Source organism: Zonotrichia albicollis, chromosome 1, assembly GCF_047830755.1.
Source record: "Zonotrichia albicollis isolate bZonAlb1 chromosome 1, bZonAlb1.hap1, whole genome shotgun sequence".
Taxonomy (NCBI): Eukaryota; Metazoa; Chordata; class Aves; order Passeriformes; family Passerellidae; genus Zonotrichia; species Zonotrichia albicollis.
Window position 1 is genome coordinate 143,066,229 of NC_133819.1, and position 13,192 is coordinate 143,079,420.

At 41.6% G+C, this 13,192-nt stretch overlaps 1 protein-coding gene across 1 annotated transcript in view; it reads left to right on the forward strand.

Annotated features, from left to right (window-relative positions):
* Positions 1-5,732: 5,732 nt before the first annotated feature.
* Positions 5,733-13,192, forward strand: part of FER1L6 (fer-1 like family member 6) — a 56,245-nt gene continuing 48,785 nt past the window's right edge. The window contains exons 1-6 of the mRNA XM_074558533.1: positions 5,733-5,796; positions 6,501-6,627; positions 7,245-7,299; positions 7,394-7,525; positions 8,238-8,300; positions 12,930-13,008. Of these exons, the coding sequence (XP_074414634.1) occupies positions 5,733-5,796; positions 6,501-6,627; positions 7,245-7,299; positions 7,394-7,525; positions 8,238-8,300; positions 12,930-13,008 (520 nt within the window). The remainder of the gene's footprint in view (positions 5,797-6,500; positions 6,628-7,244; positions 7,300-7,393; positions 7,526-8,237; positions 8,301-12,929; positions 13,009-13,192) is intronic.

The window sequence follows — 13,192 nt, forward strand, 5'->3', positions numbered from 1 at the left end:
GGAATAAGAGGTTCCCTTTCATATTTTAATTTAATTTCTTATGCTATCTAATGGCTGATTTCAGGTTTTGACTGCTGCAGTGCAAGAAGCAGAAGTTTTACACAGAAATACCCACAAAGACAGCAGAATTTCTCCTGAATAGCTATTTTAGAGCTGTGCTTTTTCTTGAATGCACAGAGCCAGTGTGTAACTAATCCTGACCACTGTATTGTCAACTTGAAGTTTTGTTTTCTTATGGAGGAGATATTAATAGTTGAGACAAGACATGTAAAGTCACAGTGTCACATAGATATGAAAAACCCCAAGATTCAGAACTGATACCTTGGCTGCCACTGCTGTTTTTTAAATTGCAACTTGTCATACAGGATTCTGTATTCACCTCCATGAAGAGCTGAAGCTTTCCTAAGCTTTCCTATGTCAAAACAGCAGAACCAGGGGGAAATCAGGAAAAGTGTAAACAAGTTAAGGCAGCTAGTAAAAGCTCCAAGCTTTGAAAGAACCACATCAGAAATAATGGATTTGGGAATAAAGGGAGGTTCTTTGCTGAAGCAAGATGAAGGATCTGAAGGGGGATACTGAACAAAGCAACCCTGCACTGGGAAACAGAATGAATGAAATGAATTAATTGGTGAAGTCTTCCCTTAACTTCTATAATCCTGAGAAAAGAAGGCATGAAATGAATACATTTTAACCACTCATTAAGAATTTTTTGCTTTCCATATGCCCAAGATCATAGAATTTATTTTATTCCGCCCTCCTTAATAATTAAATGTAATGCAAAAAATTTCTTCTCTGGGACTTCACTTATTGTCACAAATGACATACTGTCTTAATAAAAAATGGTTGTGAATTAACCAACTGTGCTTATGTGGCTATTTTAGATTTAGTAGACTTTTCATTTTGAAGCCACATCATTGTATTGTAATTACATTTTATTCTTTGGAAAAAGGGATTTAAGTTATGAGATAATTTCCTTGACTAGTTCATATTGTGGGAGTGTTAAAATGAGCCAAGAGTCATTCCTATATTTCAGGTTTGTTGTTTCTTTTTTTTTTTTTTTGCATTTGAAATGAAATGAAGTAACATTTTTATGACTTAGAGAACTGGTGTTTATTTCATGGAAATTAGAACTACTCATGTAGGTAATTATTCACCTGGTGCAGTACTGTTTGATCTACTGAATTACTCTTTTGAAAATGAACTTACATTGAAAGAAGTGGAATTTTAAGGAGCTGAATAATAACCCCACCAAGACATCATAGAAAATGCAAATAAAAAAATCCAAAGATAAAAACCCACTTATCAAATTTTATGTTCATGTATAGGAAGGCAGAAGTATTTTTTCTTCTTTCTTCAGTTTCTGCTTCCTTAGCCAAGGCAACCACTGTGCCCATGGCTTACAGTCTTCAGGCACTGGAGCTGCCTCAGAGCTGAGGTGCACAAACCTTTGATCATCCCTGAACTAAATAATTTTGATGGTTCCAAAAGGTTTGCAGAGACTGCTGCTTCCAGGGAAGAAGGGATCTGGGGGGAAAAGCAGGGCAAAGCTGCTCCAATGAGGACTTTCTGCTGCCAAGAGCACGCTGGCAGCTCACTCAGCCTGTCCATGTGAGAGCTGGATGGCCTTGGGAGTTGTGCTGGATAAAACAGGATTTGTGTCTGTGTCTGATCTGGTGTGCAGCTCTCACTCCCTGGTTTCATTCCTCTGTGCCCACCAGGAGCACAGCTCACACACCTGCACAAGGAAAGGGCATCTCAAGGCTACAGAAATGGAACTTGACAAATGTCTTGGTCTATTGCAGCTGAGCCCAAGTCTGGGTTTTTTCTTGAACTAGTTCTGGAAAACTGCTCAGAGAGGGGGCTCTGAGGGAGGGACAGAAGGGCCCTCCTGGAGCTACACATCCTGTGTTTCAATGACTCAGTTTATTCTTCCAGCTTCATAAGTGATGGAGAAATGTTTCCTGCCACCCCTCAGTGAGTGCCCAGGGTGAGGCAGATAACCTGCACCCTTCAAGGGTTTGTCTCTGCATGGCTTGTAACCATTCCCACAGCAGGAAACCAGTCTCCCCTTAAAACAACTCTTCAAGCACACAGACTTTTGAAAATATTTTGCTGGAAGAAAATACTACATTTAAACAATGTAGAGGAACTCTGAGGTTCAGTAAAGTCATTTGAACTCATGCTGACATGCTGACACCTCTGAAGTGGATTTTTTTTTGGCCAACTTTCCTTTAAATTAGACTGCAAATTGCAATTATTGGATATCTAAGAGAACATTATGCTGTGCAGGAAGTGATCACAAGGCCTCTGTGATGATGGGACAGCTTAGATGAAAAGAAAGAGCATGAAAGCAATTTTTTGAAAGCTGCATGCTGCCATTAATGAACCTTGACAAGAGGGGAATGAAATTTGTGAGTCTTTTTTTCAAGGTATGAAAATTAATTCAGAGACCCAGTGGACCTGTGGCACTGATAAGAGGAAATGAACACTGTTTACAGAGGTGCAAATTCAGCATGGTCTGAGTATGGACAAATGCTGTGGTATGGTGGCTGTCCCACTCTTATTTACTATTTGTATCAGGGAAGCCTCAATGAATCACACTCATAAACTAAGGTCTACATTGTACTGTGCCTATGCAGAAAAGAAGAAGTTCTCCTGACTTCAGATTTTTTTACAATCCCCATGTGAAAGGAGCTGGGACACTCAGTCTTCTTTGAACTAAGAAATGTTCTTGATTAGCTGAGATGGCTGATTTTTAATTACTTCTAATTAAAGCACTTAAAACAGGAAACCTCTTTGTAGCCCGTAAGAATTCTTTCATCTGCTTTCTGTTTGGGCATGAAATTGCTTTATTCTATCTCAAATTAACTTCTAGGATTCAGTAAGGAGCAAAGCCTCTATTTGTGCATTATGTATCATGTGGGGGTTAAATCTTCACTGAAGTTTGTGAGCAATGCCTCAACACTAACAGCCTCCAACCTCCCCACAGGTCCATGACAGGTGAATGAGTTTTTCTGCACTCAAGGCTCTCCTGATTTCCCATGTTTGTGCCTCACTAGTAGCCAGGAGGTCCTGGGGGAACATGGGAGACCTTTCCTCATTATATCTTTGGGGTTTACCTAGAGGTGGCACAAAGTTTTATGCCTGGCTTAGGGATACAGATGGGTATGGATAACTTTGGGGTCATTCTCAAATCTGGTATAACTGCATAGAAGGTCCAAACTTTCTCTTGTTAAAATTTATGCCATCTTGGGGAAGAATGGATGGAATAATTTTCAAGTTTTCAGCAGTTTCAGAATTTATGTCAAAACTGCAAGGAAATCTGAAGAAAGTTTACTTTTTTTATTCCTTCCATGAGCACAAACTGTCTACCACAAAAAGCATTTCCACAGAACACTTTGAGGATGCCTAGCTGGTTATATTAAGCAGTGTGGATGTTACCCATGTACACAGTATTAGGGTGTGTGATGGGTTTTCTCCTCAAGCCAGGTCTTATGAGCTCTCAGAGAAACCATCATATCTGAGATAGCTCTGCTACCTGGAATGACATAAAATCAGCAGGATGGCTTCTGAGGCAGTGTTGGAAACAGAAAAGTTTTAATAAAAGACAAAATAACAAAGTTCTTACAGGGAAAACTCGAGCTAGGGGCAAGAGGTTTTTGCTCTTGCTAAAACACTTCACAAAAGTGATTATTTCCTTCGTTCTCTTCTTTTTCCAGTGAATTACCCAGGCAGGACTTTTTAACTTCTGTCCAGTTGGCAGCCCTAGGTTTGAGGTGAAGTCTTAAAGGTCTTATGAGGTGTCTTTTTACCAAATTGAGGAGAGAAACTTCTGGGCTTTTTTCCTTTTTAAGGAGACAAAGGATAATTTGGTTATTTCATCAACAGAGGGTACATTCCTACAGGTGTGCATACTGACACTGGCTGACAAGTGGTTTACATATCACAGTGATGGAGCCTGTTGGGAAGGATTGATTCATTCAATTCCCTGAAGACTTAATTTACCTAGTTTAGACCCTTACAGAGAAGATTCTCTCTGGCAAATCCCATGTACAGAGAATGCCACCCTGCTCTCCTGCTGAACACACCCACACTCTTTGTTCCCATAGCTGAGCCTTGCAAATGACCTGTGCTTGCTGCCTCTCTGGTGTTGTTGAGGGACATCTCTGCATGGTTATCCTGGCTAAGGTGACCTCTGGGGTCAGGGACACATCTCTGCATGGTTATCCTGGCTAAGGTGACCTCTGGGTCAGGGGTGCAGCAGAGCTCAGATGCAGCCTGATGCCATTTGTGCCCAAACCTCTGACAGAATAAAAACCTGAGACTGAAATCTGGTTTACTTCAAAGACGGATTTTGCTCTTGGCACCATGCAGTTATTCAAAGCTTGGCCAGTTCTCTTTCTGTTACCCTGTGGCACCTTCTGCAGCTCTGTCTTTAGGCAATTTCGAGTGTTATGTAAACAAAAGAATCATGGAAGACAGCCCAGTTAACACATCAGGTTTATTAATGGCCACTTCCTGCAGCCACCCTCTGACTCTTGCTTTGCTTGATGCCTGTTTTTGTCTGGGTGCTACATTTTCACTCATACTGATCAGATTTTAGGATCCTTTGGCACAAATAAGTTGTGCATTTTCTGCTATTGTACCCTACATTGCTGACATTCCTCTTGGGCTGGCCAGTAAACTTAATTTGCTTGCTCTGAATACAACCTTTAAACATTACCAACTTCCCTTTCCAGTTTGTAGTATCTTTTCCTCCACAGTTTGAGTTTGCAAATGATTTCAGATGTTTGAGCACTGGTCACTATCAGATTTACTCAGCGTGTAGGCGCCTGCTTGTTTTGGCTCATTGGACTGTGTGCTTCTGCAGGTAAATTTTTATACCTACAATAATTTAGGCAAACAAATTCTCTGATGACAGGGGGAAGAAAATTTGCTGAATATTTGTCACTGCATATTTGTGGCCAGCAAAGAACCTGAAAAATGCTGCTATTATATGAAATCCTTTGTGTTTCCTGTCACCACTTGATTTGTTTGCCAGTCCAGATAATAGTACAAAGTTCTCAAGCAGCATAGATTGTTTCTCTCTCTGGAACATGTGGCATATTTATTTTCTTGGAAGAACTGATGCTAGGCAGAAACACCTCTCTAACACAGCTTGAGGAGTAACCTTGTTCAGGCTTGTTCATTGCTTTGCAGCTGAAAGGAAGTGAGAACTACCTAAATTATGTGGTCTATGTGCCACTGATATCATGGGTGTAGTGGGTGTCCTGACCAAGGTATTTACACAAATGACTTTATCTCAATTCAGTGGAAAACTGCTTTTGTTCTGGATCCTCTAATCTGCCTTTTATCTCTGGTCTTGTCACAGGCATAAGGAACAAGTAACATGTGTGGGAAGTCAGTAGATTGGAAACTTATCTTTGATTTCCTTTCTTTGCATCTTGCCATCTTGGTTTGAACAGAAGTTTTGGCTCTTGTCACATTATGCTTGTCTGTACATGGCCAAGTTTTAAAAAACAAACAATATTGGATGAAGTAAAAAGTCAGAGCTTTCTCTCATTACTCTAGTTTGCTGAGAATTAAATTCAGAATATAATGATCTTGCTAGGAAATCAAAACTCCCTCTTAACAACTCCTTGAGTTAAATTAGAATCCAGTACAGAGAAAAGTTTGAAAATACTGCACTGATCAATTTTCTTTACTTTTTCAGAAAGGGGCTGTTTGCTGGCATGAAGCTGAAGAAGAAGAAAAAAGGCGAGAAAGGGCTGACTATTGCAAACAAAGACGCATTGGGTAAGCCTCATAAATCAATATTTCAACAGGGATGAGCAGGTGGTGGGGGATTATATTAGATCTGATTTCATGTGAACTCATTTGAATTGCGTCTCAAGGCTTAGCATTGATAAAACTGGCAGTAAACTCCTTATCACTCCCAAATAAACAGAGAGCTAATTCCTTTTGCATTAACTGTTTCATGAAGTTCACGTTCAGATTCTGTGAGTTCACACTGCTCTATCTGGTACGGTAAACTAAAAAATGTCAGCCTGCCTCTTTCCATAGAGAGATCGCACATTTTTGAGAGGTTTTTTCCTGTTTTACAGGTAGGTAATTTACTACAAGTGTGTAATTCCTCCAGAAGTTTTGCTTCTTTTAGAAAGAAACACCATAAATACACAGCCTGCTGTGATGGCTGGATGGGCTGGCTCAATAAAGCTGGCAGCTTTACTCAGTAGTGTGTGTGTGCCTGTTGTGAGTGCACACAGGGTGAGGAGAGTGGCCACAGCCACATGGATTTGGGAAATGCTTTTGCACAGGAGGGGAGCTGCTGCTGAAATCAATGCTGCTCAATACAGACCACGACAATACCTCTAACTGGGACACCCAAATAAATAAAATATTCAGTTCATGATGATGAATTCACTGCTCTTCTCCAAGTGAGCTTTTTGCTACTGGAAATCAAATGTGGGTTTTACTTCCTTGTCTGTTTTCTTCATCAGGTGATCATGATGAGATTGCAAGTTTTCTCCATGCCACTCTTGGAAGACAGGAAGAAGCAGAGGAAGACCTAGTGAACAGTGATGCTCTGTCCAGTGCTTTTGGATCCTTAAGCCCAAATAGGAAAAGGTGCCTCTTAATGTACCTTACCTGACATCCCCTTAGACATCTTTTCCAGATCCCTTTTTCCCAGGAAGTGCATTACCCTTGAACAAAACATCTGACAGAAAATCCCTTTGCTGACAGCACTGATCCCTTCACTCCTGCTCTCCCACATGACAGAGTGGAATGCACTTAGCTCAGAGATATCACCAGGTGCCATCCAGTGCAGGGAGAGTGAAATGGATCCTGAGTGTGCCTCAGCTGTGCTAAGGAGCTCTGCTAAACAAAACAAGCCAAAGGGAACAGCAATGTCTATTGTGAAGAACTTGTGTAGTTGTGCTTTTCATGCAGGAGAGGAATGCAGTCTGGGGAGGAATGGAGGCAAGCTTGATGGGATCAACAAGTGAAATCATCGCCATGATAGGTGGTAGCTGCACTGGTTTATATGGATGCAAAACGTTTCCCTATCAAAAAGCATATGAGAAAGACAGAGATGGTCTCTGCTGATGAGAGTCTAACAGTTCACAACAAAGCTGTCTGCCATAAAAAATATTTGTTTACTGTTGAGAAGTCTTTCCAGTGTGTGTCCCAAGTGCCAGATCTTGCCTAGAGATGTCTAATAACTTCTTCTGTCCTTTAAACAGGGCAAAACTGGTGACCAGAATTCATGAAGAGGAGCTGAAATCCCAGAACTACCAGGTGAGCAGGGGTGACAGCCCTTGTGTGACTGTGAATTCCCCAGGCAGGCTGGACCTGAGCCCAGGGGTGTCCATGGTGTCCCTGTGCCCCACAGATTGCCATCACCATCATCGAGGCCAGGCAACTGGTGGGCGAGAACATCGACCCGGTGGTGATCATCGAGATAGGTGATGAGAAGAAGCAAACAACAGTAAAGGAAGGCACAAATGCCCCTTTCTACAATGAAGTAAGTGATTTCTCTTTAAAAAGACACTTTCTTTAATGGTTCTGGGTGGACTCTGCCATTTGGTAGCTCATAAGGGGATGAATTAAGTTGCAGCACTTCCATGTCTGAGCAGGGAGGTCTCTCCAGGAGACAAATCACCAGCAATAGCTCCCTTGGGTTTTAGATCTGTTTGCTCTTTCTCTTCTCAAGGTCTGTCCAGCCTGTTCCCCACCCTCTCCAGCACATTCTGCCTTACAACCACTGCTACTGCAGTTTTTTAAATAATCCATTTAGGAGCTTTGTCTCTACTACACCCCCCCACATCTCCACTCCCTTTTCTACTATCTCGTGCCTTCAGCCCTTCCTTGACATATGTTTGCTCCAATTGGTGACAAAAGACACCAAAACAACCCCCAAAGCCAACAGGTCCTTTGGGTTTCCCTGTGCCTCCTGTCCCTTTTGGCAATGCCTTCTGATGCAGACTGAGGCCCATGGACATTTGTGAAGCAAGTCTTGTGCAGCCATGCAAGGAACAGAATAGAAAACAAGTCTGGGCTGTGGGAGAAACACATCAGGGACAAGGAAAGAATTTTGCCTTGTCCACCACTGCCCCCCTGCACCCCCAGCATCTCACCTGGGCTCTGTGCAGTAACACAAATGCTGACCCATGCAGCTGACAGCACTGTTTGCCTGCCCAGGGATGGTTCTCATCTGCTGCCCTCTCTTCCCACAGTACTTCGTGTTCGATTTCGTTGGACCGCAGGTGTTGCTGTTTGACAAAATAATCAACATCTCTGTAAGTACCCAGGAAAGCTTAACGCAGTAAGTAAAGGTCATTGTTTTTGTGTCACTTCAAATCTAAAGGACTCTTAATGTAGTTTAAAATAAATAATTTTAAGTACCAAGAGTGCTAGAAAGTCACCATGAAGTTTAGGAAAGAGGATAGAGGAAAGGATAAGGAGGAGGAGTCAGCTGGCAGAGATTTGAAGGAACATACCCAAAAGGAAGATTTAATCTGCATTTTCAGGGACACTCATTGCTGCTGTAGCAAACTCAAGGAAGAATGAGAAATTCAGCTTAGCTCTCTCTTCTCACTGCCTTCATCCATTTTATTTTCAGCCTGCCACTTGATTCAGATGACTGAGTTGGAACTTCTTGTTTACATCAGTTCCTCAGATATAACTGTCTCTAACTAAATGAAACTAAACTAATGCAGACACTTTTCCTCAGCAGGGGTTCTCGGGCTGCCTGAGGGTCGCTGGTTGGTTGCTATTAGCGTGGGAGTGCTCTCCAAGAGCTCATTGCTGCTTCCACTGCTCATTGCAACTAAAGTCCCAGCAAAACTACAGGGTGACCCTATTGCTCTCTACAAATACCTGAAGCAAGGTTAGAGACAGGTGGAACTTGGTCTCTTCTCCCAAGTAACAAGTGACAGGACATTCCACAAGGAAATAGCCTCAAGTTGGACCAGGAGAGATTTACACTGGATATTAGGAAAATTTCTTCGCTGAAGGGGTAGACAGTCATTGGAATAGACTGCCCAGAGAAGCAGTGGAATCACCATCCCCAGAGGGATTTAAAAGGCATGTGGATGTAGCAGCTGGGGACATGGTTTAGTGGTGGACTTGGCAGTGCTGGGTTAATGATTGGGCTCCATCTTAAAGATCTTTTCCCATCTAAATGATTCCATGTTTCTGTGACATCTCAGAACAGTCCTGATGGAAGACACACATGCTGTTGGGCTTGGACATTGGATAATGTTGTGCAGTTTGGAAGGCCAAGTCCATGGAACCATGTTAATTATCTTGCCTAAAACTCATCACCACATATAGCAAAGCTGCTAAGGAATTAAAGATCTCATGAGACTCTGGACAGTGCTGTATTTGTATTATTTGGAAACTCCAACAGCTGTGCCCTTAATGAACTCTTGTTTTTGCTAAAAGTCCATCCATTTTGTCAGAGATTTCTCTGGCAATAAACAGTGCAACAGTTGTTGCTGCAGGAAAAGCTCTTTTTCTCTGGAGTGCTCTGTCCATTTCAATAACGTACACCAGGAAAGGATCTGTGCTGGTTGAGCTTGACAGAAACAAGCAGTGCTCAGGAGCTATAGGACACATCACTGTCTACTTCCTTTTCTGAGGTGCCAATAGAGTGACTTTCCCAGCTACAGAATAAAATGTGTTCATTTACACATGGACAACTGGACAAGTAGGTTTTCAGTGCTGGGAATAAACTAACAGTTGGAATCTAAAATTCCATTAACATCCACTGTACCATGCTCAAAGCTCAGATGTATGAAGTTCAGAACTACATAAGGTATCTGCAGATCTGATCTCAGCTGTGAGGACAGGATTTTCTACAGGCTGTCAATGGCATGGGAGCAGATATCACCTCACTGCTGTGACATATCACAGCCTGTGGCCCCATAGGTGTTTCAGACCTGGCTTGTGTAGCAGCACACTGCCAAGGCCCCAGCTCCTGTGTGCTGCTGATGCCATTGGGATGTAGAGTTATTTTTCTCTGAGATATGTCCAGTCTTTCCAATCTCACATTATTTTGATAAGGATTCCATATATCCAGTGGTGGAGGGGGAAGCGCCAGCTTTCTTCTGACTGCAATGGGAGTGTGGGAAAACGCGTCACCATTACCTGCTGTGTATCTGCACAGTTTCATCAGGCTCAGCAAACTTATTTCATTTATAGCTGATGAAGGTGCAACACTAAGAAATTAAAGGTCCTCTAAGTAAAAATGACTTTAGGAGAAAGCTCAGTAACAACAATGAGCTAACCTTGGTCAGTGCTCATATATGCTACTGAAAACAGATTAATTACCTTGCAACATAGTTCTGGAGAATGCAAACTATCAGGGGAATAGAAGTAAAGGAGGAAATATGTGTGTTGGAGGTGAAGGAAACCCTGAGGGATGGAAAGTTTCACAGCACTTGCTTAGAATGAATCTTACTTAAGAAGAAACAAAGATTAGCAGCCTACATTATGAACTTATCTGCATATGGAAGCTTAAGGAAAACAAAATAGGTTAGTGCCCTTGTCCATCAGTCTAGTAGTTTGTCTAGCTGTATTCAAACCCTGCATTTGAGAGAAAAATGAGACACTTAATTATCCCAGCACCTGCTAATTACTAGATTTTTTCCTTCATTATTATCTTCCTGTACATTTCAGCAAACTTGTGGTAATACCATAGTTAAACTAAGGTGGCTCTTGTGAGCTAAAACTGTATCTCCCTTACTGAAATATTCCTCAGTGTAACACTATGCATATATGTGCTCATTCAGAAAATCTGAAGAAAATCCTTCAGTCATCTACAGTCAAGTGTGAAAAGACACAAATCTTTAATTAGATATGGTGTGGATGTGATGTTCTCCCTCAGAGAAGACAAGAGGGGTTTGCTATAAACTTCATGCTCACTTGCTTTGTTGCATTCGAAGAAAATACACTTGGAAAAAAAATGATGAGGAAAGATGTAGAGTGTTTGATAGAAGCAGTGAGGTATTGCCTCAGCATTAAAAGCAACATGCACTGCAGGGAGTGGAAACCTGCATAGTTTCAGTGGAACAGGGGCATTTACTTTTCACGAAGCAAACCTCAGGGATAGAGAAGTGAGTTTTACACATTTAACATTTAACATTTAACAATCTCTGGACAGGCTGTCATGGAGAGGAAATGAGCAAACAGCAGTGAGACAGCACCACTTTGGACTCACCACATACCCTCATCTTGGTTTTGAGTCTTAAAGAAGTTTGTGGGTTTTTTTTTCCTACAGAAAGGCTACATCCTTCTTCCCCCTTTAACCTACCCTCATTGGATCTGTTGATTTGGGCATTCCCGTGCACTTCCTCCAAATCTGTAATATTGCCTGGCTTTGGGGACAAGCCCAACAGATTTCAAGGCTTGTTCCCAGCCCTGTGTGTGCTGTAGTCCAACCTCACAGGAGGGAGGGTCCAGGGCTATGATGGGACCTGACAGCACCAGGGATTGAGGAAAAGCAGTAATTGTGCACGCAGCACTAACTTCACACTAACTCCTTTTCCACATGAAGGTTATTTAATTTTTCAACTTAATAGTAAAGTAAAACTGCTCCTTTGTCCACTCTTGATTTTTCAGCTCTAGAAACTGCTTCTGTGTTGAAGTGAGGAATTACCAAGGACAGCTGAGTGTGTTCCCCAGGTCACGGTGGCACAGTGGCCATAGGCCCTTAACAGGGAAAAACATAATATTGCAACTAGAAACTTGAATTTTCTGGTGAATCTTGATGAAAGTGTCAGTGATATTTATTTGGAAATGTATGTCTCCTGCTCTTGAAAAGTGTAGGAAATAAAGCCACATGACCAAACCAGTGCAAAATTGCAGAAGTCTTCCTATCCAGAAATATCCTTATCTACAATGTGTAGGTCCAAAGAGAGAATGTGATGTGTCCCAGACTCCTGAAATGCTGTCAGAGGCCTGTTATTTACTTCCAATATTTAGATTTAACTCCTATACATTTGAAAGTGTTTAGTTACTCTTTGCAATTTGGGCAAAGTGTTCCAGAAAATTCAGCCTCTTTCAGAGGCTTTTCCATAACTAAGGAATAGGTTTCAATTTTTTAAGCTATTCTGAAACTAGGTGAGACATATTTTTTGAGAAATACAGCTCTAGAGCAAATCTTCCATTAGAAGAAGCCTCTGCCTTGTCTGTAAAGTGAGCCCCATGCAAGTATTTGAAAACAAGAAATGGAAATACATAGGTCTGGGAATCATTGCAATTGAAAATTATTAATTAAATTTGAATTAAATAAAATTAAATTCATCACTTGGCAGGAAGAATACAGAGACAGACTCACTGGGGCCTGCTTGCCATCTAATTTACATCTATATCACTTTTCTGATTTCATTAATATCGTGGGGGGGTAGATTAGAAATGACTCTTTTGGTTTATGTGTACATTAACATGTTGCCAAGAAACACATTCTTTCTCCTCCGAGCATGCTCTGTTTTTATGGCAATTCAGCTATTGCACAGTGATAGGATTTCTGCAGCCTAGTCTGAAACCAGTTACATCCCATGTGTTTATATTCATTATCATTTAGCTAAAACTGCCAGGATAAGTAATATAACTGCACCTGCTCTGAAGGAGCAGGTGCTCTAATCTTGATCTAATTCCTGCACTCTATCCCAGGGACCTGGGATTAACCTGTGTGATTCCACTCAGATGCAATTATATTGTTTTCTAAATAGGCACAATGTTGGGTAAAAGACGTATTTCAAATACTGGTGTATCTGCTGTGGCTATGTGCCCCCAGTTTAGGGTGGTGCTGGGTGTTGATGCTTATTGCCTCTGAACTAAATGTGATCTTTGGATGCTCTTTCTTGGGCTGACTGTGAAGAGTGATAGTCATTAGCCATTCTTTAATCAGCTTTTTCTAACAGGTTATGCACAATAAACTGATTGGGAGTGTGCTGATAGGCTCCTTTAAAGTGGATCTGGGGACGGTGTACATTCAGCCAGGTGAGTGATGCATTTTCTGCCCTTTTGGTCTGCTAAGAGAGATTTGAGGCAGAGAAGAGGAGAGGAAAATGTGCTGCTTTTCCACTCAGATGGTTGTGGTTTACACTAACTTAAAGCTTTTGGGAGAGTAGTTATTTTCTTATTTGGATAGCAGAGTACCAGCCAAAGTGTTGGAAAGAAGTTC